This window comes from Terrapene carolina, unplaced genomic scaffold, assembly GCF_002925995.2.
Source record: "Terrapene carolina triunguis isolate 2854851 unplaced genomic scaffold, T_m_triunguis-2.0 Scaffold233, whole genome shotgun sequence".
NCBI lineage: Eukaryota > Metazoa > Chordata > Testudines > Emydidae > Terrapene > Terrapene triunguis.
Window position 1 is genome coordinate 14185971 of NW_020664584.1, and position 25886 is coordinate 14211856.

At 44.0% G+C, this 25886-nt stretch overlaps 3 protein-coding genes and 1 pseudogene across 3 annotated transcripts; 2 read left to right on the forward strand and 2 right to left on the reverse strand.

The window, feature by feature from the left end:
• Positions 1-2941: 2941 nt before the first annotated feature.
• LOC112117408 lies at positions 2942-3900 on the forward strand (annotated as a pseudogene).
• A 7453-nt stretch (positions 3901-11353) lies between these two features.
• LOC112117361 (olfactory receptor 5V1-like) lies at positions 11354-12292 on the forward strand. The gene has a single exon (XM_024215316.2). It carries the CDS (start codon positions 11354-11356, stop codon positions 12290-12292), a length of 939 nt encoding a protein of 312 aa, XP_024071084.2.
• A 4587-nt stretch (positions 12293-16879) lies between these two features.
• On the reverse strand, positions 16880-17845 carry LOC112117407 (olfactory receptor-like protein OLF3). Its single transcript, XM_026656772.1, has one exon. The coding sequence runs from the start codon at positions 17843-17845 to the stop codon at positions 16880-16882; it is 966 nt and encodes a 321-aa protein (XP_026512557.1).
• Positions 17846-22627: 4782 nt separating this feature from the next.
• LOC112117406 (olfactory receptor 10A2-like) lies at positions 22628-23581 on the reverse strand. Its single transcript, XM_024215351.2, has one exon. The coding sequence runs from the start codon at positions 23579-23581 to the stop codon at positions 22628-22630; it is 954 nt and encodes a 317-aa protein (XP_024071119.2).
• Between the last annotated feature and the right edge of the window lie 2305 nt (positions 23582-25886).

The following is a 25886-nucleotide window of genomic DNA, read 5'->3' on the forward strand; positions in this document are numbered from 1 at the left end:
GTTCTCAGTGACCAGAATTAGTAAAGTTTGACTATATTTATTTCAAAAGCGTTTTGGCTGTAGAGCAGTGTTTATTTGCATGATTTCTGCATGTTCCCTACTTCATGGCATCTTCTGTGGCTGATCAGAAGTCCATCGGAGTAGGACATGAGCAAGGACTGCAGCATCAGGATTCTTTTATAAAGTAAGTAGTTCAGCATGTGAGTCCCCAGACATTTTTTTTTCTTAGGTGGAGCTGGTCAGAAAACTTAATTTTCATTCCATGGGAAATTTTGACATTTGCAAATTAGTTTCTTTTCTGAATTTGAAGGGAAAACTGAACTATCAAATTCATTGGCACCAATGTTCTGAATGGGAAACATCAAAATGCAAAAAGAAAGATTGAATTGAAATGATTTGTCAAATTGAGATGCTTGGTTTCTTTTATTTGAATTAAGAAGAGGAGTACTTGTGGCACCTTAGAGACTAACACATTTATTTGAGCATAAGCTTTCATGGGCTACAGCCCACTTCATCAGATGAATGCATCCGATGAAGTGGGCTGTAGCCCACGAAAGCTTATGTTCAAATAAATTTGTTAGTCTCTAAGGTGCCACAAGTACTCCTGTTCTTTTTGCGGATACAGACTAACACAGCTGCTACTCTGAAACCTTTATTAGAACTGACATTTCAGTGTTTCATTTTGAAATGTCAACTTTTCTCCTGATCAGAAAAATCAAACAATGTGTGGAAATCAACATCGCCCCATGGAAAATGTCCCTGTTGACTAAGCTACATTTCATGGTAGGAATTATTTTTATGCAAAAAATATCAATCCCTGTGACATTTCCCCGTGAGGCACCTCACAACCACCCACCCTTAGAGTGAATAATCTTATCTGTGTCTGCCAGGGGGCAGTTCCCCAACACCACCTGCCTCTGGAAACACAATCACTAGCGTTCAGGCCTCCACAGGCCCTGCTGTCTCTTAACAATCAGCACACTCCAACGTCTGTGTCCTCTGAGCGTTTCCCTGCAATGTCCACCCCCAGATCCACTGGACACTCTCAGAATTCCCTGATTCTCTGCTCTCAAAGGAACACTCCAGCTTACCAGTATACCAAAGAATACAGTTCCACTCAGCACATCAGCCCTTGGGTTTGTTTATAGAGAAATCAAGTCTAAGTTTGCTTAACAAAAGAACAGAGATTCAAATGACAGCCAGCAGAGAGTGTTAACCAAAGGGTTACATAGCAAACAAAATAATAACACTCAAACGAGAGCCTAAATTGAACTACCCCGTGTCATAACTATAAAGGGAAGGGTAACAGCCCTCCTGTGTACAATACTATAAACCCTCCTGGCCAGAGACACCAAAATCCTTTTACCTGTAAAGGGTTAAGAAGCTCAGGTAACCTGGCTGACACCTGACCCAAAGGACCAATAAGGGGACAAGATACATTCAAATCTTGGTGGGGGGAAGGCTTTTGTTTGTGCTCTTTGTTTTGGGGGTTGTTCGCTCTTGGGACTAAGAGGGACCAGACATCAATCCATGCTCTCCAAATCTTTCTGAACAAGTCTCTCATATTTCAAACTTGTAAGTAAACAGCCAGGCAAGGTGTGTTAGTTTTATCTTTGTTTTCTCAACTTGTAAATGTTCCTTTTGCTGACAGGATTTTACTTCTGTTTGCTGTAACTTTGAATTTAAGACTAGAGGGGGTTCCTCTGGGCTCTTTAAATTGGATTACCCTGTAAAGTTATTTTCCATCCTGATTTTACAGAGATGATTTTTACCTTTCTTTCTTTAATTAAAAGCCTTCTTTTTAAGAACCTGATTGATTTTTCCTTGTTCTAAGATCCAAGGGGATTGATCTGGACTCACCAGGAATTGGTGGGGGGAAAGGGAAGGAGGGGGGGAATGATTAATTCCTCCTTGTTTTAAGATCCAAGGGGGTTTGGATCAGTGTTCACCAGGGAATTGGTGGAGGAGTCTCTCAAGGCTACCCAGGGAAGGGAGTTAGCACATTGGGAGTGGTGGCAAGAAAAGCAGATCTAATCTGGTAGAGAAGCTTCGAGGTTTTCATGCAGGTCCCTACATCTGTACCCTAAATTTCAGAGAGGGGAAGGAACCTTGACACCCCGCTATTGCCATGTCATATAGAGCTAAAGCTCACCCCAAATCCTTGCAGCGTGGCGCTGGTCTTCCATTCATGAGACACGCGACTCTGTCCTTTTGCTGACCTGGAAAGATGCACAGTTTGTCTCTGTCCCTACAGTTACAGTCCAAAAATCCATTTTCTGCACTTGCAAACAGGGTACTTGTGTTTGCCTGGCTAGAATCTCCACTGGAGGCTTTGCAATCAGTTGATTAGCATTTGGCTCAGACTGTAAATAAGCGACCTTTGTGCACCATGCAATACCCAGTTTATGTGCAGATAGACAGATAAATTAACATCCCTTAATGGGAAGAAACCTTTTGGAGATCGGTCCCAAGTGTCAGACCTTAAGAGGGTAATTGTCAGTATATATCCAGAACTCCTCACATTTTCCATACATATATTTCACAGTGATTATGATGACCAATGTGTCACAGACTTTCAATACATTCCTTATATGGTGCCTTTGGTGAACTAGTATGTAGACACCAGACCAGGGGATCTCTGTAACCAGACCCCTGTGTCCTTTGCCAGTTGGCACCAACCGGACCTTTACTCTTAGGTCTGTGCATCCCATCCACCCAGTTCAGGGCTGAGCAAAGTCTTCCTCGTTGGCTGGCCAGTGCTAGTTTCGTTTCCGCTAAATGGAAATCTTAGACATGGTTCCAACCAACACCGCAAGTTCAAAACCCTCTGGAACTGAGAAAAGAAGTTTTGCAGATAGGTCTGCCCTTGATAGTGGGCGAATCCAAAATCTGTGAACTTTATATTTCAATTATTGCAAAATTTTCTCTCTTTCCTTCAGAGATGGAAGATGCTGAAGAACTGATATGGGAAAATCACACTGTGGTGACTGAATTTATACTCCAGGGATTTTCAGATCTCCAGGAGCTACCGGCCATCCTGCTGTTTGTTGTAGTGTTAGTTATGTACATAGTAACTATGATGGGAAACAGCCTCATCATTATGCTCATATTGGCTTACCCTCCTCTTTACACCCCCATGTATTTTTTCCTCAGGAACCTGTCCTTCCTGGAGATCTGCTACACCTCAGTCACCATCCCCAAGATGCTGGTGAATTTGCTGGTGGAGCTGAGAACCATCTCCTACTTGGGATGCATTGCACAGATGTACTTCTTTTCCCTTCTAGGAACCGCTGAGTGCTTGCTCCTGGCCGCCATGGCGTATGACCGGTTCGTGGCCATATGCCACCCCTTGTGTTACGTGCTCGCGATGAACAGGAGGGTGTGTGGGTGGCTGGCTCGTGGCTGAGTGGGGTCGCTGTGGCACTGATACAGACTGCTCTGATAGCCAAGGTGCCATTCTGTGGGTCTAATGCCATTGATCACTTCTTCTGCGACATCGTGCCCCTGATACAGCTGGCTTGTGGCGATACCTCTGTGAATTGGAGCGAGCTTCTCGTGGAGGCCACCTTCGTGGTGATGGTACCCTTTGGGATGATCCTAGTTTCCTACGTCTGCATCATCTCCACCATCCTGAGGATGCCCTCGGCTGAGGGTAGGGGCAAAACCTTCTCCACCTGCTCCTCACACCTCATGGGGGTTTCCTTGTTCTATGGGACATGCTGCATGATGTATTTAAGCCCCACCTCCAGCAACTCACTTGGAACTGACAAACTGCTCTCCCTGCTGTATACAATGGTTACGCCAATGCTAAATCCCATTATTTACAGCCTGAGAAACAAAGAAGTGAAAGGGGCCCTGAGGAACTTCCTGGGCAGAAAAAAATTTGCACCTCAACTATGAAAAAAAAATCCATGTTTGTTTCTGGTAATGAGGGAACATTGTTGTTGCTTATTGTGGACTCATGCTCATAACCTGCAGTGCCTAAATTAAACAATTTATTATAATAACCCTGTGCCCATTCTCTCGTTGCATTCACACACAAATGAGATAGGTGCTCTTGACGTGAGAGAGAAAGGAGTAGGATAGATAGAGAGTATATGGGGCACCTGGCATTGTCCACGGTTGGAGGACAGGATACTGGGCTAGATGGACCTTTGGTCTGACCCAGTATGGTCATTCTTATGTTCTTTTGATAGCTAGATAAGATGGATGGTATTGCCGAGCAACCTTAACTCTGTGTTAACGAAGTTTTTGGATGGCAAATTTCCCTAGTTTTTTGAGGATCTAGTGGCAGTGAGGGGACGGGGGGAAATAATTGGATTGCAACTATGAGGTGAACAAAGAGGTTTCTTGGAAAAAAATTCACAGTCAGCTACCAACTCTGCCCCTCTTACTGCCCCTCCTAACCCGTAGCGGGTTAAGAGGGTCCATCGGGATGGGAGGAAAGAAGATGGTAAGCTATGGGCTGTGAGGAGCACATCTGCCAGCTGGAGTTAACAAGGGGGAAGGGAGGGGAAACCCCAGACCCCATACTCCACTTCAGGGTCTTATGTGGATGGGAGGGGCTCTCCCCACCCCTCTTCAGCATGGGAGAATCTCAGAGGTGTGAAGTGGCCCATTCGTCTCAATGGGATGTTCTCAGCTGATGCACACAGTGGCTCTGGGAGATGTGAAGTGACTTATTCATCTCAACAGGTGGTCTCCATTTCAAAGTCTGCCACAGCCCATGTGATGGAATACCAGTTTTCAAGATGACTGTGCTGTTAAAATGTGTGTCTGGTTTAGAACAACATGAGTATTAAGATCAGCTCACTGGATGGGGGGGGTTGTATCTGATGAACCCCTTGACCAAATGACTCAAAATTTGTATCAGAATGTATACCCCTACCCCTGTTGTGGCATAGCACTCTCCCAGATAATCTCACTATGCCTGCGGATTTTAGAGCTGTTGGAACATTAAAAAGATGCTCATATTGTAGATGGCTGCATATTGGGAACCTCTGGATCAAATGACTCCAAATTTTCTACCACAAACTGTACCCCAGCACCGGTTCCAGCCTACCAACTTTGAAGAAAAAATTCCTCATGCATAGAATCATAGACTGGAAGGGACCTCGAGAGGTCATCTGGTCCAGTCTCCTGCATTCATGGCAGGATTAAGTATTATCTAGACCATTACTGACAGATGTCTGTCCAACCTGTTCTTAAAAACCACCAATGATGCAGATTCCACAACCTCCCTAGGCAATTTATTCCAGTGCTTAACCACCCTGATAGTTAGGAAATTTTTCCTAATGTCCAACCTAAACCGTCCTTGCTGCAATTTAAGACCATTGCCTCTTGTCCTATCTTCAGAGGTTAACAAGAACAATTTTTCTCTCTCCTCTTTGTAACAAGCTTTTATGTACTTGAAAACTGTTATCATGTCCCCTCTAATGCTTCTCTTCTCCACACTAAACAAACCCAATTTTTTCAATCTTTCCTCAGAGGTCATGTATTGTAGACCTGCATGTGGCTTTCAGAGCAATTTGAATACTAAAAATAACTATTTCCTTAATAAGTGTGGAGGTATGATGAATCTCCTGGACCAAATGACCCCAACTGGAGTTAGTAACTCTACCCCTGGCCCACATGTAGCACGGGTAGGGTGGGGAGGTGGCGCTACCCCAGTTGCTGATGGAATGCGACCTAGTGTTCATATTAACTAGGAAATATTAAAGAGAAATCCACCTGATAGACACAGCACCATGTAATTAGGTGAGCTGAAAATAGAAACAGGTCTGTGGCTATCCACTGCTGAAAGAATATAGAGCTTGAGACAGGTGGGGACAAAGATAGGAACTTATGAAACAATATAAGGGCCCATGGTCAAATTTTACATGGGTAGAACAGGGGTGTATGATAGTGCCAAAAGGTACTCACACCTCTCTCGGGGCATGTCTATACTACAAAACTACGTCAACCTAAGTTACATTGTGTGACGAAGTGGGGGATTTTCTTAGTGTTTTGCATGAATAGTGCAAGGATCTCAGTTTCCTTGTGAGCTTTGGGTTTAATGAGGGGGTGAAAGAGGGGGTTGTTGTTACAGACAGACTAGGTGTGACCTCGCCTAGCAGTCAGGGCCCTGGAAAATAGCATGGAGATGGAGTACCCTAGTGACTGGTGACCCGGTGACCAAGAGACCCATCCCAACTTGGAAGATAGCTGGTTCTGGCCAGTGGCAGGACAAAGGGCTGAGGAGAGAGGACCCTGGTGACCTGACCAACTGGTTCCAGCGAGTGGGGGAATAAAGGATGGAAGAGAGGAGGCCCAGGTGACCTGTTTACCTGGATGGAAGACAGATGACAGAGGAGGGGCTGTTGAGGGTGATGATGTAAGATGATCAGTTGGAAGGAGGGGGCTGCTGGACTGGGAACAGGGAGAGTAGCCTGAGCCCATTGGGACTGGAAGAGAGCCAATTGGACTGTGCTGAGACTGCCAGGCTCCAGGGCCCTGGGAATCTCCTATGCTGTGTTCAGACGATCAGTAAACCCTCCTGTTTTACGTTGGCTGAGAGTTGTTGCGTGCTAGACATCAGGGTTGCATTATTCCCTCTGGGTGTTGAGGCCCCCGGGGGCCAGAGCAAGTGGACTCCCTGAGGGGGCCCACGATGAGAGACGGGCATGCTGAAGGCTCAGAGAGGTGTGGTTCCAGGAGGCACTGGAGCCCAAGGCTTAACCCCTGAGAGAGAGTGAATCCCCGAGAAGGGCTGTAACATTGAAGGGGGGTTCTTACAGGGACTGTATGGAGCAGAGAGAGAGAACGAGTCCTGTGAGTCCGTGAAACATCAGCATATAGCCGCCACAAGTAATTAAATCGCTTTTGAGTGTCCATGCTATGCACCTTGTGTCAGCGGTACACGTCCTCACGAGGAGCGCTTGTGCTGATTGTACTGTCAGTGTGGGGCATTGTGGGATGGCTTCTGAAAGCCAGTAACACTTCATGTAAGTAACCACAGTTTCTATACAGACACCGCATCAACCTAACTATAGTGACATTAACTCTACGCCTCTCATGGAGGTGGAGTTACTTTGTTAGCATAGAAGGGCAGTTACTCTGGCGGCAGAGACATTTAAGTGTAGACACATCCATAGTTATGTCAACATAAGCTGCCTTTTGGCGACCTAACTCTGTAGCGTAGACAGGCCTCAGACAAAGGGCTAAATCCTGAGATGTGCCAAGAACTTGCCATCCAATGCGCTGAATTTTTGTTAGCTTTTCTCAGTCTCTACTAAGGGGAATCTCCCAGTGTATGAAATGGGTGGTTGTGTTATGCTTATATAAAAAGCACATGAGATCTTTTTATGGGGAAAAGGCAATACGCCACATTTATTGAGAATACAGCAATTAGCATGTGCTTTTCAGTCACACACACACACACCATGCACACAGTTCTGCCAGTCGATGTTATAGTTACCAGTCCAGAGTCTGGATCAATTTAGTGACCAGCCAGATTGGTCGCAGAGGGGAGCTGGGCTCTGTCGGTCACGAGCCGATGCTTCTGGAGTTGTTGGCAAGACGAACCCAAAGCCCTATGGCAAAGCACCGTGTTCTTAAGTTCTTTTTGTTGTTGAAGTTTATGGATTTTGCTGTGTCAGTTTATGACCGGTTACTCCTCAGTGGGTGTTGTTTTTGATGGCTCAAAACATTTTTGGGAAGGTCATTCTGTTTGGTTTTGATTTAATTAATTATTTTGTGTTTTAAGGGTGTCAGCCTTTACCTCAGGGTTGTTAGTTTGCCCCTTCTTAACCATGGATGTGCCTTGATGTTTTTTTTGGCGTTTTTAAGTTTTTTTAGTTTTATTAGTTTTTTTACTTTTTTTTTTTTGACCATTTGGCTTTAATAATGGCCTTTATAATATATATATTTTTGATGCATGCATTTTTTATTTACATAAACAGTTTTTACAGAGACCTTTAAAAGGTAACAAAAAGCAGTTTTTATGTTGAACAAGAAAGGCATTGTAAATTAGGCCTTACTAAATTTTGCAACTATTTTTTTCTATATAGGGGCCTTGGCCTTTGAAATTCCTCTAATTTAATTAACATAGACACAGACAAAATCCTGTCTGTTACTTGCAAGGCATAAATAAAAAGAAAATGGCTAATACTAGTATTTACTATCCTATTTATTTATTTTAATACCTTAATTTTTACTATAAAACATACACTGTATATAGCCAAAACATAACCAATGATATAGCACAGTATCCATGGTACAACATTTGGATCCATTGACCTCAAGGGAGATTTTAATCCATTGAGTTCAGTGGGCATTTTGAGCCATTCATTTAAATAGGAGATGTGGGCAGTGGCTTCACTGGACATTTTGATCACTTGATTTCAGTGGGAGTTTTGGTCTAATGCCTTCAATGGGCATTTTTGCTCTATGGATGTCAATGGGTGGTTTGCTTGAGTACAAAATAAGTAAGGACCTCATAAGGACCAACTGAAATGGAAGCTTTGCCTGGGTAAAGGCTGAATGAAATATAAAACCCTAAGACATCAATCCAGATGGATTTGCAAATTCAGAATATTTGTCAGGATGTGGCCCAGCACGGGTCTCTTTTGAAAAAGGACCTCCTAGAAGTTAAGCAAGATCCTCAATATTTTCGCTGAGGATTTGGTATAGCATATATTGTTCCTGGTTTATGTGTCAGGACTCTTGCCTCTGACCTTGCCTCATGCTCAGTCCTTCAGAGGGAGTGGGGTGGGGGAAATGTCTGACTTGCTTGATCAACAGCATCAGGTGAAAAATTCTTTGGCTTCAGATTTGGCAACATATGGTTGGCAACACCTTCAATGTCAGTGCTCTCAATAGTGTACAGTAGGACAGATGATGCAGTGGCTAGACCCCACCTTTTATTTGTGCTACGTGATAGCGAACGTTAACAAGCAGCGTTAATTGCCTGATTCCCCAGTGAAAAACTGGAGATGTGTTTTTTAAAGGATGATAACTCCACTGGTTATAAAGAAACCAGAATGTCCTTGCTACACACAAGAGCTGTGTGTGTCAGGGAGCTGCAGATATCTGCCCACAGTAGGAAAGGAAAAACAGGTGAGGGAAGTCTTGGATAAAAACAAAACACAGTTAAAGAGAGACCAGGTGAGTGAGGTAATATCTATGATTGGACCAGCATCTGTTGGTGAGAGAGACAAGCTTTGAGTCATACAGAGCTCTTGTTCTGTGTGAATCAGAAGCTTGTCTTTCGCTCACCAGTAGAGGTTGGTCTAATAAAGATATTACCTCCCCCACCCTGTCTCTCTAATAACGTGGGACTGACAGAGCTACAACTATACTGTAAACACAGTTATAGGCAGAGGATCAGCTATGTCCATTTCAAGGCTCTGCAGATAGTTTCCTTATTCAAGTATTTTGGACCTATAGCTTCATGTTATTATGGCAAGAATGTTCAGGAGAAAGCTGGAATATTATGCATGCTGCAGCATAAAAGTATAAAAAGCTTCTTTCTTTCTCAAGAGAGAGATCTCAGTCTTTCTCCATGCCTAGAGGGAGATAGCAATACAGATGTAGAGGTGTGTCAAGAACAATTCTGGAGGAAGCACATTTTTTATGTGATTGCTAAGGTAACTCAGATAATTCCTTATGCTTGAATTAATCTACTCTATGGAACTTTATGGTAGAGGTGAGACTTCCTTTCTTTTATCCATGTAACAAGGTGTTATTTGCTTCCTACAGTGAGGACAAGGTAAGAATCAGTCCTTTATACAATCCTATCTTGCTTATGGTTGATTTAGACTGGCGAGTTAGACAGACAGAAATTCTATGATGAAATTATATATCATCTACATGTGTAAAACTGGGGAAATGTCTGTATTAGCTCTTAGGAATATTGTGTATGATTTGATTTTTCCCTGTTCTGTTCTATATGTCTGCCTGGCTGAATGCACAGAGTTACATCAAACAAAGACTGTAAAGGGGGCTGTTAAGGAATCCAGGCAGGGTAAAACAATGATACAGATAAATCACCCCGCCAGGTACCTGCTTCAAACAATGAGCTGGGACATCAATTGCAGGATGAACCTACCTGGCTAGCACCATCCAGATTAGGATGTTTTTATCTACCCAAGGACAGGGCTGAGATTAAAAGACACTGTGGGGTTATAAAGATGTCCCTGGCTGATCCAGAGGGGAGAAATGGTAAACTCAGCTGGAAGCGGACAGAGAGACACAGAGCCAGCTTGCTGGAAGCTGAGACTTGAATCTGATATAGTACAATAGAGCCCAGAGTTATGAACACCTGAGTTACAAACTCATTGGTCACCCACACACCTCAGACAAAAAAACAAAATCACAACCCCAACTCTCCCCCCTCCAACCCTCCCACCACAGCAAATCCAATACCTTACTGTGTTCAGTGTAAACTACTAAAATAAAGGGAAAGTTTAAAAAAAGATTCGACAAGGTAAGGAAACTATTTCTGTGCTTTTTTCATTTAAATTAAGATGGCTAAAAGCAGCATTTTTTTTCTGCATAGTAAAGTTTCAAAGCTGTATTAAGTCAATGTTCAGTAGTAAACTTTTGAAAGAACAATCAGAGCGTTGTTTCAGAATCACGAATATTGCGGAGTTACGAACAACCTCCATTCCCGAGGTGTTCGGAACTCTGAGGTTCTACTGTATAGAAAACAGAGCAGCAGGGGTGGGGAGGTGGGTGATTTGGTTAGACTGAAAGGGAGGCACTATTAGGAAAGGGATAGAAAATATCATAATGCCACTATATAAATCCACGGCACACCCAGACCTTGAATACTGTGTGCAGATCTGGTCGCTCCCTCTGAAAAAAAAAAGATACATTAGAATTGGAAAAGGTACAGAGAAGGGCAACAAAAATGATTAGGGGTATGGAACAGCTTCCATATGAGGAGAGATTTATTCCTACCATTTATTCCTACCCTTTTATTTCCTGTCTTTTAACCAGTTACTGATCCAGGAGAGAACCTTCCCTCTTATCCCATGACTGCTTACTTAACTTAAAAGTCTTTGGTGAGGGACCTTGTCAAAAGCTTTCTGAAAGTCCAAGTACACTATATCCACTGGATCCCCCTTGTCCACATACTTTTTGACACCCTCAAGAATTCTAATAGATTGGTGAGGCTTGGTTTCACTTTAAAAAAGCTAGGAACTGGAATAATGTTTTTTTACTGTTGGTGAAATGTTCCTAGAATGTTGTGTGCACATTATAAATCACCAACATCATCGTCATCAGAATAATCATCAATCACTCAGTCTGGTACTGGATAAGAGAGTTCATGTTCATTATTTCCCCCCATTTTGTTTCTCTCTCCAGGCACATGGAAGCTAAAAACCAAACTACAGAGTTTGTGATGGTGGGGTTTGCCACTCATCCAGAGCTTCAGAACTTGCTCTTCGTGGTGACTTTTATCATGTACATGGTGTTGTTGATGGGGAATATCCTCATCAGTGCCACAGTTTGGCTTGACCCGGCTCTTCACACCCCCATGTACTATTTCATTTCCAATTTGTCCTTGGTTGACATCTGCTACACCACGGTCACCATCCCCAAGATGCTGGAGAACCTGCTTTCTCAGGACAGAACCATCTCTTTCACTGGCTGCGCTGTCCAATTGTACTTCCTTCTTTCGCTAGGGACCACCGAATGCTTCCTCCTTGCTGCCATGGCATACGACCGCGTCTTGGCCATCTGTAACCCTCTGCAGTACGTGGTCCTCATGAACAAGAGCCTGTGTGTCCAGCTGGTGGCTGGCGCCTGGGTCAGCGGTTTGCTGCTCTCCTTGGGTCAGACCTCACTTGTCTTCACCCTGCCCTTCTGTGGGGACAACCGGATCAACCATTTCTTCTGTGACATTCCTCCCCTCTTGACCCTGGCCTGCGGAGACACCACCATGAACGAAATTGCCGTCTTTGTAGCTGGGATGTTAATCACACTGATCCCTTCTTTGTTGACACTGGGATCCTATATCCACATCATCTCCACCATCCTGAAGATCACATCGGCCCAGGGCAGACACAAAGCCTTCTCCACCTGCTCCTCTCACCTCATAGTCATCACTCTGTTCTACGGCTCTGCCAGTGCCATGTACCTGCGACCCAGGTCCAGCTACACCCCGGAGAGTGACAAATTCCTGGCCCTGTTCTACTCTCTGGTGACACCCACGTTAAACCCCATTATCTACAGCCTGAGAAGCAAAGATATCAATAGTGCCTTGAGGAGAGTCATAACCTCAAATATATTTCTTTTCAAGATGTGAACAGAGGAACACGGCCCAATCCTCTCCTCGTTTACTCTGGTTTAATGGCAACATTGCTTCATTGTCTTCCCTGGAGTTGTGACAGTTTTGTGGGTACTCAGGATGGGGGGTCTCCTCATTACTGAAGGCAGGGGGTGAGAGGGAAGCTTTCATGTGATATATGTGATACCACCAGCCTATCCATCTCTTAAGCACTCTCCTCTGGGCTACATCAGCTCTAACTTCACATTGCAGTTTACCAACAGGTGCATGCCAGTCTCTCATCCCCTTTGAAGCATTCCCCTGACACTGGCTACTTACAGAAATTCCTGATCCTCTGCCCCTAAAGATGCAACATAACCCAGTTTACCAGTTTTACCTTAAACCTGTGGTCTTGCAAACCACATAGCACTTGTGAGTGCTTACAATGAACCAAAAGGAGGTTTAGTGTAAGAAAGGATAAGGATTAAAGAAGGGAATGGTGGAAACAAATGGTTAAAAAGCAACACAAAATATGAATCTGGGTCTACACTTATCAATCATTACCTTTCCTACCTAGTAAGTTAGACCCCTCTCTTCCTCCTCAACTTCAGTCGGTTGCCAAGCTGGCTGGTTTCTCATTGCATTACCCACATACCATACTGTAGGGTCCCCTAATTCAATGTCTCTGGGAAAACACAAAGTAATAATTTCACTGCCATGCAAATTATTAATTAGTATCATCCTATTGGCCTTAGTTGAGATCAAGGGAACCCATTTTGATAGGCCCTTTGCAAGACAGAGTCTGAGATTTTAAAAGCAGACAGAGACTTGGATGTCAATTCCCATTAAAATGAATTTACAAATCTCAGCCTAAATATACAAGGAAGACATTATTTTCCATGTTTTGCAGATGTGGGATGGAGGCAAACACTGCACGGGTTAGGAGCTGAATTCTTACATGGGTGACCAGTCTGATACCTTCCCCTTTGGGATTAATGGATGTTTCCCTTTGGACCATCTTGCAAGTAAGGCAGAGAGAACCAGGATAACTGAGCAAGATGGAGACCTTGGGTAAGATTGTCAAAGCTGCCTAAAAGGGTTTGGGTGCCCAGTTTGCACTGGAATATAGTGTGTGGTTTTGCCTCTAAACCCTTTTGTAGAATAAAGTTATTAGGACATCCTAGAGCTTTGTGTGATTCCACTATAAACCTCAAGGGAAATGTTTGAGCATGAGAAACCCTACTTTTCAGAATGAGAAAAGTAAAGATCCCATAAGAATGATAAAACGTTTTGCTTCCTAAAGTAGCTTTTATCTTAGGATCTCAAACATTTTAAGAGACACTAATTGAACTTTACAATCCTTTAGCTGCACCTGGATGGTCTCCCACCCAAGTACTTACCCAGCGTGACCCTGCTCAGTGATCTCTCTAATGGAATCACTATAAATATTGTTATTCCTGGGAGATGCATACGTATTATTACCTCCATTTTATACGGGGCGGGCTGGGAGGGGGGAGGAGAAGGGATTAGGTACAGAGAAGAGAAATGACTTCTGACAAAACTCACAGTGTGACCAAGAAGATCAGCATAACTATTTGGGAATAAGTTGGGAGACATTTATTCCATTTGTATTCCAATTCCGGTCTTCCCGGGGGATATCCCGGAGAACCCGCAAAACGAACAGCAATGGATTCTCACAAACCATCTCTTTCTTCATAGTGTTCCATCAGATATCTCGCCAAGCAAGGATGGTCTATGTCAGTTCTTGAATGGGGAACATTCAAAGAACAACCCAAGGACTGGAGAGTGCGCAGTGTGGTTGACTCCTTCGAGGGCATTCTTCCCTTCAAGTCAATGCTGACCACCATGTCCCACCCTGTCTCTAGGAGACAATGTGCTGCAGCCACTGTGTGTGTGTGTGTAGGGGGGACTCAGAATGGGGTGCTCTCCCCACACAATCAGTGGAGACCTCAATGTCCCACAATGGCGCTAGGGGATGCTGTGCTGAAGGGAGGAGATTGGGGGTGACACAAGCTTGGAATATCTGCCTTATGACAATGGACTCAATTAGCTCAATCTATTTAACTTATCCAAGAGAGCCGTAAGGGATGAATTGATCACAGCCTATAAATACCTACCTGGAGAACAGAAATTTGAACACAGGCTCTTCAATATAGCAGACAAAGTTCAGACACGATCCAATGACTGGAAGTTGAAGCTAGAAAAATTCAGACTGGAACTGAGGTGTGTGTTTTTGATAGGATAATTAACCATTGAACCACATTACCAAGGGTCAGTTGAGGTGGATTCTCCATCACTGACAATTTTTAAATCAAGACAGGATGTTTTTCTAAAAGCTGTGCTCTAGTTCAAAGAGAAATTAATTCAGGGAAGTTGGAGGTCAGGCTAGATGACCACAGTGATCCCTTTTGACTTTGGGTCTATTGGGTCCCTTTTGGGTACGTCTACATGATGAGCTAGGGGTGTGATTCCCCTGCTCTTGTACACATGCTTGTGCTAGCTCTCATTGAGCTAGTGTGAGTTTAATTAGCAGTGGTATGATGAGCAGAAGCAGAGACATGGCTTATATCTCTGTATTTACATATAGACATGGATATAGATATACGTGTAAATGAGAAACCAGTGATGAACTTTGATTTGAATGTAAAAGGTGTTAAAGATATGACGGCTCTGTAAAATCAATGTATATCTCAGAGAGAATAAGGGACATGTTGAAATGGGGGAAAAAACAACAACAATCCTTGATACTACAGACACATTAAAGGTCCCATAGCAGACATGAGAGTGTCTCAGACCACGGTCCATGGTAGGATGGTGTGTTCATTAATAAATGTATGTGAAGTGATCCTGACAAACAAATTGATTCAGAAGCATAGAAAAGTTTTGCCATGTGGTTTAGTTTAGATAAGGAAAATCATTTGATTTTGATTATAATGTTATAATATTTAACAGTCTTAAATATTGTCTGTGTATAATATTAAATATAGTACATAAATATGATATAAAATTAATATAACAAATATCAAAGTAAAATAAAACAAACAAGAAAGTAAAAAAAATGGAATTTCTGGTTTTTCCTCCCTGAAACAATTTGGTGACATCAGCACGAATTTGCAAAATGATTGAGTGTTGCTGAATCTACATCTTCTTTGAAAAAAGCTGAGTGAACAAATTTTGCAGTTTTACATTTAAGTTCCAGTCTAGTGCCCTCTCTAATAGCCCACTATTTCTAACTTTCACCGTGCGCCCCATATCAGATCTATATATCATGCAATAACAAAGGGCTCCTGAGGACAGTGAATGGGTACATTTAGTGTAAAGCCTGAGTTGTGGCATGGAGACCACTGGAGATATTGTAACTGAGTCCACACACAGTCATGTAATAACAGCAATTGAGCAGAATTTCCAGCCTTTCAGTTTCTGTGAATCATCTGCTGTCATCCCTCTTTCCCTTCCCAACTGGCAGTGGAAAGGACTAGCCGAAAACATGCCTCCAGCATAGCTCAAATTATGTGTTTTGATTTGTTTGTATGTGTGATGCCCCTTGTAAAGGTTGACCATTTGGAGAAAAATCTCTGAACAGAAGGGACCTTTGGTCTAATTTAGTATCTAGAAGGGATACAGGACTAGAGGGACCAGCCATCTAACCCTGCATCTAGAAAGGATACGGAATGGCTAGGGCCGTTCTGATCTGTTACCTAGGAAGGAATCAAGACTAGATGGATAATTGGTTTTTAAGCAGGTATGTAGTATGAATATAGGAACAGATGGACCATTGATCGGATGCAGTGCATAGGGGTAAGGCTTTCAGACAGGATGAACCAATGCTCTTTTCTATTAATAGAAAACATAAAGGAATGGATCAACCATTGATCTGATCAAGTATGTAGATGGGATACAGGACTAGATGGACAATTGTTCTGGTCCAGACTGTTGAAGGGATAAAGGAATGGATGGACTATTGATCTGGTCCAGAAAATAGAAAGGATATAGGACTAGAGGGACAATTGTTCTGGTCCCCTGTGCAGAAGGAATGCAGGGATTGATGGACCATTGTTCTGATGTAGCAGAGCAGGAGTCTGGATTCCAAATGGGATGGCCCCGTGATCTGTCACTCACTGTCAGGATCTGGGATAACAGAGACCTCTACCTCCCTACTGTTGGGATTCCCTCCAACTCTGGAGGGGGAACATTTTATCCAGTTCTCTAGAATCCAAAAAACTCAGTTCAAATCCTGACATGGCCTTGAGGTGTGTTTAGTGGCATTTCATAAAGCTACACCTGAGGTGATCACACGTGTTAGGGTGCACCACAACTCCAAAGGACATAATTGTATATCAGATTATATACATATTCTAAAACAGACTAACACAAGTGCATTACATTCTACATTACATCACAGACTTCACAATTGGCTTACTAATTGTGTGGACCTATCCCTGCACTAGAAAATGTGCTAGTAAGCAAAGCTGCAGCTGCAAGCTTATCACACATTTACTCTTCTTCTTACTATTTCTTTATGTATGACGTACATATTATTTACAAGGCCACTTGTGAATTCCTGCTTTGTCCATTGTTAACCTGTTTCCTTACATCTGTTTTCTTTCATTGTTCAGGCAAGGCCTGTACTCCTACATCCTTACCCATCATTTTCCTCAAGGCGCATATCACCTCCTTGTTCCTCAGGCTGTATATGATGGGGTTGAGCACTGGGGTGATAGTGATGTAGAAGACAGAGCTTGTTTTGAGCTGCCCCACAGAGGAGCTAGACCTGGGTCTCAGGTACATCGAAATCACTGTCCCAAAGAACAGGCTGACCACGACCAAGTGGGAAGAGCAGGTAGAAAAGGATTTATGCCTTCCTGCAGTGGAGGGGATGTTCAAGACAGTGCCAAGGATACGAGCATAAGAGAGGACTATTAAGGAAAGCGGGCAGACCAGTGTGAACACACAGCTCACGGACATGACTATTTGTGCCTGGCCTTTCCCAGCACAGGCCAAACTCACCATGGCTGGCATTTCACAGAGGAAATGGTCTATCTCCTGGTGCCCACAGAAAGATAGCTGGAAGGTGGACACGGTGTTGACGGCAGAAACTAGGAAACTTCCCGCCCAGGAAGTGGTCACCATGGCAATGCACCTCCTCTTGGCCATGAGGAGCGGGTAGTGCAATGGGAGGCAGATGGCGACGTACCTGTCATACGACATAACGGTGAGGAGGAAGCACTCTGTTATGCCAAAGGCGAGGAAGAGGTACATCTGGGCCATGCAACGGGCCAATGAGATGTCTCTGTGCTCTGCCAGGAGGTGGGCCAGCATCTGGGGCAGAACACTTGAAGTATATCCAACCTCCAGGAGAGACAGGTTGGTGAGGAAAAAATACATTGGGGTGTGGAGGAGAGGGTCGGACCCAACCAGGAGAATGGTGAGGAGGTTCCCAAGAAGGGTCACCAGGTAGAGGGCGAGGAATGCCACGAACAGGGCCAGCCGGACCTCTGGATGACTGGAGAGTCCCAACAGGATGAACTCCTGGGGCATAGAAGTTTGGTTGCCTTCTCCAGTCCTGTTCATTTTGTCTGCAGGAGTAAAGGGGAAAAAAGGAATAAACATCATCAGCTATCTGAGAGACAAGGTGGATGAGGCAATCTCTTATTGAGCCAGCTCCTGTTGGTGAGAGAGACAAGCTTTCAAGCTGCTTCAATAGAAGTGGGACCAGTAAAAGATATGACCTCACCCACCTTGTCTCTCTCATTTCCTGGGACCAACACAGCTACACCACTGCAAAATAATCGAAGGTACTGATCAGCCCCCCCGCCCCCCCATTACCACAGCATTGGAGCACCTCTTCATCTTTGCAGAATTGACCCTCCACACCACCCTGGATGCAGGGCAGTGCTATTATCCTCATTGTACAGGTGGGAAACTGAGGTACTCATGGTATGTCTACACTGCATTGTAAACCGGATCTGTGGGACCCAGTCTCATGGAGTCAGTGTTTCCAAGCTCACGCTTGAGTGTCCACACTGCATTGTAAGCTTGGGTTTACAATTGCCGGAGCAGGGTCTCACAGCCGTGCCAGCGCATCCATAGGGACTGCATAGACCTTCTTACTCGGGACTTCAGCTTGAGCTGCGTTCACATTGCAAAATGACAGGGCTTGGACCTGAGTCGTGGCAAAACTTATCCTCTGACCTTCCTCCCTAGCAGGCTCCTAGAACTCAGATTCTGAGTGCTTCCTGAGCTGAATCGGACTGGTTTGTGTGTGGAGGGAAACGGGGATGGGGCTCAAACTGGAATCAGAGCTTGGGCTTAGGGTGTAGTGTAGACATACCCAGAGAGACTAAGTAGCATGCCAGGGGGCACGGAGTCATAGAGTTTAAGGCCAGAAGGGACCACCAGATCATCTGGTCTGACCTCCTTGATCACGGGCCACCAGCACCACCCAGCACCCGCACACTAAACCCAACAACAGAATTAGACCAAAGTATCATTAGGGAAATCATTAGGAAAGGGATAGATAATAAGACAGAAAATATCATAATGCCTCTCTATAAATCCATGGTGCACCCACACCTTGAATACTGCGTGCAGATGTGGTCACCCCATCTCAAAAAAGATGTATTGGAATTGGAAAAGGTTCAGAAAAGGCAACAAAAATGTTTAGGGGTATGGAACGGCTTCCATATGAGGAGATATTAATAAGACTGGGACTTTTTGGAAAAGAGATGACTAGTGGGGGGAGATATGATTGAGGTCTATAAAATCATGACTGCTGTGGAAAAAGTAAATAAGGAAATGTTATTTACTCCTCCTCATAACACAAGAACTAGGGGTCACAAAATAAAGTTAATAGGCAGCAGGCTTAAAACAAACAAAAGGAAGTATTTCTTCATACAATGCACAGTCACCCTGTGGAACTCTTTGTCAGAGAATGTGGTGAAGGCCAAGATTATAACAGGGTTAAAAAAAGAACTAGATACATTTATGGAGGGTAGGTCCATCAATGGCTATTAGCCAGGATGGGCAGGGTTGGTGTCCCTAGCCTCTGTTTGCCAGACGCTTGGAATGGTTGACAGGGTGTGGATCACTTGATGATTACGTGTTCTGTTCATTCCCTCCTGGGCACCTGGCATTGGCCACTGTCAGAAGACAGGATACTGGGCTAGACGGACCTTTGGTCTGACCCAGTTTGTCTGTTCTTATGTTCTTATCACAGCTCTTGGGAGACTAGGCAGAAAAAAGGAGGGACCAAGGTGCTCCGTGCCCAAGACCACTGAAATGGCAGGGAACTATTAAAGGAAATATACCCAGAGGATCCCAGTAAGCGACCCGCACCCACACACTGCAGAGAAAGTGAAATTCCTGAAGGACACAGCCAATCTGACCTGAGGGGGAAATTTCTTCTCAGCCCCAAATTTGGCGATTAGTTAGCTTCTGAGCATATAAGCAAGAATCAGCTAGCCAAGCACCTGACAAATCTCCAGCAGAGCAGAGGCGGTAGCCCATGTTTTCTAAATCCCTTACTAGTATCCTAGCCAAACAGAATGTCACTAGTGATTTTCATAGGCATTTTTTGATAGTCTAGATCCTGCCCAATCTGTCCTGCCCATCTGAAAAGGAGGGTGCCTTCATTGCAGCAACTCAGTGATATTCAATAGAACTGACCTGGCATGGGAATAATTCCTTTGAAGGAGAGAATTTGACAGAGCTCCAGGAATTAAAGAGAGAACAGAATCTGTGTTGTAGGAACTTTTAGGGTGTTTTAGCTCAATTATTATTTTAGGATGGTGGCAGCCTTTTGCCATCTAACACAACCATTGAGCTTCCAAATATTACAATTTAAAAATTCAGTTTGTAGGCTAGGATTTTCAGACGAAGTGAAGCGGGTTACGCATCCAACACTGAAGAAATTCAATGGGACATGAGTGCCTAAATTCCTTAAGCTTCTTCAAAAATTATTCCCCTGTTATACAATGCTAGCACAATGGGGCTTTGGTCTATGACTGGGGTTCCTATCACCACCCCTAGAAATAAAATGAATATTGTTATACAAGGCACACATTTTAAGGAAATGTAACAAAATATCCATTGCCCCCAGAGAAGATGTCAGTATTTCTTACCTCTGGTATCTGGATTTAACCTAGTGAAACAGTTCTTGGGGTTGCAATAAAACTGGCACTGGTGGTCATCTGTGTTGATGAGGACTGTTGCAGTGGTGAGATGGAAACAAATTTCTCAGTTGTCACGTGTGTGGCTTAGATACAAATGTTTAGGGAGAAATCTAGAGGGATATACTTCCTCCTGTCTTTCAGGGTGAGTTACAATGAATTGTGTTGTGTTTCAGTAAAAAAAGAAAAGACATATTCCCTGCTGTAGGGATGGGTGGGCAGATACTGTAGGACTAGAGCTCCATACAAACACATAGGAAGCTCAACCCCCAAATTAACCAGCTTCCCAAACATGCATCCCATGCACAAAGAAAACATGCGAGAGAATTTATCCCTGGCACCATCTGTGGGGAGCTCTACTTCCCTTGAGACTTCTTTTAGCATGAATAGCCAAAGGAATAAATTACTGACTCATTCCCTGGCACCTGGAATGTTTCGTGTGAGTCACAGAGTTGACATGAGCAAAAATGTGCACCAGAGAGTTTATTTCTGTCATAAAGTCGAGCCACAGACGCATTTTTTTAAGCCAACCTCATCAGTTTTGAGGGCCGCTGACTCATGGTGTTAGAGCATTTGGGGTGGGCAATACCCACTGGGTTTGGCAGGGGGAACTGAGTTGGTCAGCGAATGAGGTCCTGGGTGAAGTGGGGGGTGATGCATGTGCAGCGCTCAGAGATAAGGGAAAGGCATGGGAAAGGCAGAGCTGGGTAGGAAGGGGCCAGGAGAGGGCAGAGGAACGGTGGAAAAGTGATAATGTTTTGTGAACTGTAAATTGTCCCTGTTTTTAATTTTGAGAGATGCGGGGGGGGGGGGAGGAGGAGATGGGGGAGTGGGAGAGAGAGTTGTTTCCTCTCTCTTTCTGCTTCTCCACCTCCCCTCCTGGAAAGAATGTTTCCAAGCTGGATCCTTGATCTCCACTATAACATTACCCCTTTTGTCCTGAGTGGACAGCCAAAAACTCAGGGTCTTGCAGATTGTTCCAGTTAGGAGGTATTGATGCTGCAGTCTGCTATCCTTGGTGAAATCCTGTTTATTTCCAAAAAAAATGTACCAAGTCCTGTTTCCCCAAACATGGGAGGAATCAAATGACGAGAGACAGTGTCCTTGCCCACAGACCCAAACCTTTTACACCTGGAATGCTGGGAAAATACAAACTAATCATTTCATCACCCTGCAGATTATTACTATTTATGATTTGTGTTGCAGGAACTCCTAATGGGTCCCACCATGCTAAGGGATCAGGGCTCCACTGTCCCAGATTGTCTACAGACACAATCCCTGGCCTAAAGCTATCTGAGGCTCAGATTTTGAAAGGTGCCTAAGCAATTTGAATGCCTGATTTCCATTAAAATGGCTGTGATATGGACATCCACTGGGGTGACCAGATAGCAAATGTGAAAAATCGGGACAGGGGGTGGTGGGGTAATAGGCACCGATATAAGAAAAAGCTTTGAATATTGGGACTGTCCCTATAAAATTGGAACATCTGGTCACCCTAACATCCACAGGTAACATTTAAAAAAAATTAAACCTAAATAGGCAAGGCCTAAAAATGGCAAGGGGGGGGGGAGAGAAAGGGAAAGAAAAAAAAATGGGATTGTTAAAGGGGACTAAGGGAGTAAGGTTCAAACAAAAAAAATGTCAAAAAATTATTAAAACTTTTGAACAAAAACTTTTCCCATTTGAAGATTTTCACTGAAAATTTTCAATTTTTGGACTAAAAAAAATCAAATCAATATTTTGTTTGTTTTTGAATCCCAATTTTCCATGAATTTTGTTTTTCAAAAATGAAAAAAACAATTCTTTTTGAAACATTATTTTTTGGATTTCACATGCGCACACATTTTCCTTTCATCCTCTCACCCCAATGTTCAGGGGTTGGGGATGGCTGGAAAGAAGGAAGTATAAAAAATGGTGTGTGGGGGGAAATCAAAAATCCAAAAATTGAATATTATTTTTTCTAAGTTTTTGAAAACAGAAACTAGATGTCTAGAAAGAAAAAACTAAAATTACATATTTTTGCATTGAAAAAATTCATTGAAGTCAACCTGGTTTTATAGAATATTTTGATCTATAGACTATTGTGTTTTTCTTTGAAAAAAATTGTTTGATAAATATTATGACTACCTCTACTGGAATTCTAAACCCTGTTTCCCCCAGGTCCCTTTCAAAATGCAGAGAGTTTTTAGGAAAACAAATGTCTTTTTAAGGTTCTCCTCAGAGCCTCTTTTACCTCCTTGTTCCTCAAGCTGTAGATGATTGGGTTTAGCATGGGTGTTATCACGGTGTAAAACAGAGAGAGGAACTTGTCCCGCTCCAGGGAGTAGCTGGACTTGGGCTGTAGGTAGACAAAGCTAGCAGAGCAGTAGAAGAGAGTCACCACAATAAGATGAGAGGAGCAAGTGGAGAAAACTTTATGTCTGCCCTCTGCCAATGGGATCTTGAGGATGGTGCATATGATACAGGTGTAGGACCCTGCTGTGAAGAGCAAGGGCAGGACAGTGATGAGCAAGCTGCTGGCTAGGATTGCGACTTCATTTGGGGACGTGTTGACGCAGGCCAGCTTTAGCACTGGAGGGAAATCACAGAAGAAATAGTCAATCTGATTAGGCCCACAGAACGGCAGGCTGAATATCCCAACTGTGTTTCCCAGTGGTATGAAGACGCCACACAGCCAGCAGACCAGCGTCAGCCTGATGTACACTCCCTTGGTCATTTTGGCCGTGTAGTGCAGTGGGTAGCAGATTGCCAGGTAACGGTCGTAGGACATGGAAGCAAGAAGGAAACACTCGACTGTACCAAAGAAGAGAAGGAAATACAGCTGTGCTGCACAGCTGGCAAAGGAGATGGATCGATTCTCCGAGACGAGGTTGGCCAGCATCTTGGGCACGGTGACTGAAGTGTAGCATATCTCCAGGAAGGACAAGTTCCTGATAAAGAAATACATGGGGGTGTGGAGGGCCGGGTCCACCATCGTGATGAGAAGAATGAGGCTGTTCCCCACTAAGGTCAACAGGTAGAGCATGAACAACAGAGAGAAGAGGAGAATCTGCATGTCCCAGTGGTTAGAAAACCTGAGGAAAATGAAGTACGTCAGGTTGGTCTCATTCACTCTTGGAGCGCAAGCGGGAGATGTCATCTGGGGGGAAAGAAATCGAGGTCGGCTATGTTGTTAACTGACACAAGGACAAAGCCTGCTTCTGGTACCCTTGCTCACACTGCCTGGCACCTTTCTTCTGCTAACGGGACAGACTTTCTGCTAACAGGACTGTCTGGTGCCTTTATTTTGCTAACGTGACTTTCTTGTGGAACTGTTTGCCACACAGTAAGATTCAGGCCAATAGTTAGAGAGGTTAAATTTAAGAGATTACCCCAGTTTCTATAGAAAGACATCGCTAATGGTTACTGTGACCCAGGGACCTTTGGGTTCCAACTAGCGGATAGCATAACAGGGGCGTAGCAGTTTACAGAATCCTGAGGGTCTGGAATTCCCATAACAATAAACCAAAGGGGTGTATGCAAAGTCTCTACCAAGATCCAGTAGTTTACTGGGTTATGTGGATAATATTTAAGAAGTTCTGTGTCTATCCTGGAAATTATGCTCTTCAATCTTGAAGTTAAAAGCAGGTCACCAGGAGGTGACAGGGCTTGAACAGATTCTGTTCAGGCAGGGAGTAGGAGATGCTTATCTATGTCTGATCTTGTGTGTATCATGGCTTATCTAGGATAAGTCCTTGCTTCAAAGGGTGTGCAGTCCAAATAGAAAAGAGAGACAAATGGCGGCAAGGGGGAACAGCCTGAAAATGACCAAGGTCACAAAGCAGATCACTGGCTCACAAAGGAAGTCTTTTTTTGCAGACAAAGCCACCAAATAATCAAGGTTGCAAAACTGACATAAGATTGTGACATCTATAGAAAGGAAGCCACCTCAGGAGGGGTCTGGTTTAGGAATGAAGGTCTAAGGACTTCTGATGATATATCTGGAGTTGCAAGGAGAGAAAGAGAGACAGTATTCTTCACTGAGGGGACAAGCGGAGAGCCTGGCTTCTTTCGGGCACTACCTACCTGGCTAAAAAATGCTGGTGAGCAATACTGTAAGATCTGACAGTAACTAAATAAGTAAGGCTAGGTTGTAGGAGGTATGTTATGATTTTATTGCACATGTAACCATTTCCACGACTTCTGTTTGCGATCATTTAAACCTCTTCTCTTTGCTAAATAAACCTCTTCTCTTTGCTTGTTTTCACAATAACTATATCTAAGTGCTGTGTGTTGAACGGGGAAAGGAAACTGAAGGGAAACTAGCAAGCTGGGGTTTGCTGTTTCTCTGGGAGCAGCAGGTCTGTGAATTCTGTGGGTATCCAGTGGAAGAGAGGCTGATCACTGCAGAGGGATGCTCAGAGGGCTTGAGAGATGGTGTGTGCCTGTCGCTTACCTGTACTGAGGAAGAAAGTGCCTGGAGGGGAGTGTTTATATTGCTCGTGGCTGGAGGGGATGGGGAGCCAAGCCCTGGCGAGAACAGATGAGGCTTCCAAATGCTACAGTCAGGTGGCAGCGAGGTGCCCCCAGGAGCACCCCAGTTACCTGCTCTGTAGCACTATTCACTCACAAAGAACAATGCACTTTACAACAGTGGGTTAATGCCATCTATGTGTGGTCCTGTGACTGGGGCACATTGGAAAGAATTGTTCTATTTTTGGCTTTACCAATGGTCTGCTTTGGTATCTTGACCACTTCCCATCTGTTCCCCCTGCCACCCTTTGTCTGTCTTGTCTATTTGGACTGTACACTCTTTGGAGCAGGGACTGTCTCCTACTGTCTGCTATGATACCGTTGCAAAAACGGCAAACAGTTCTGGGGTGTGTTAACAGGAGTGCCATCTGGAAGAAAAAAGGAGGTAACTGTCTGGCTCTGCTCTGCACTGATGAGACCTGAGCTGGAGCACAGGATGTGGTTCTGGATGTCACACTTTAGGTAACACAGATAAGTTAGGGAGAGTCCAGAGAAGAGCAACACAAATGCTAAATGGTTTAGAAACCCTGACCTATGGCAAATGATTAAATAAACGGCGCATGTTTAGTCTTGAGAAAAGACTGAGGAGGGACCTGATAACAGTCTTCAAATACATTAGAGGCTGTTGTAAAGAGGACGGGGATCAATTGTTCTTCTTTTCCTACTTTCAAAGGATCTGAAATAATAGGCTTAATGAGCAGCAAGGGAGATTTAGGTTGGATATTAGGAAAAACTTACTTACTCTAAAGGTATTTAAGCTCTGGAACAGGCTTTCAAGGGAGGTTGTGGAATCCCCATCACTGGAGGCTTTGAAGAAGAGGTTGGACAAACACTTGTCAAGGCTGGTCTAGGTGCACTTGTCCTGCCTCAGCATTCGGGCCTGGGATAGATGATCTTCCGAGGCACCTTCCAGCCCGACATTTCTCTATTGT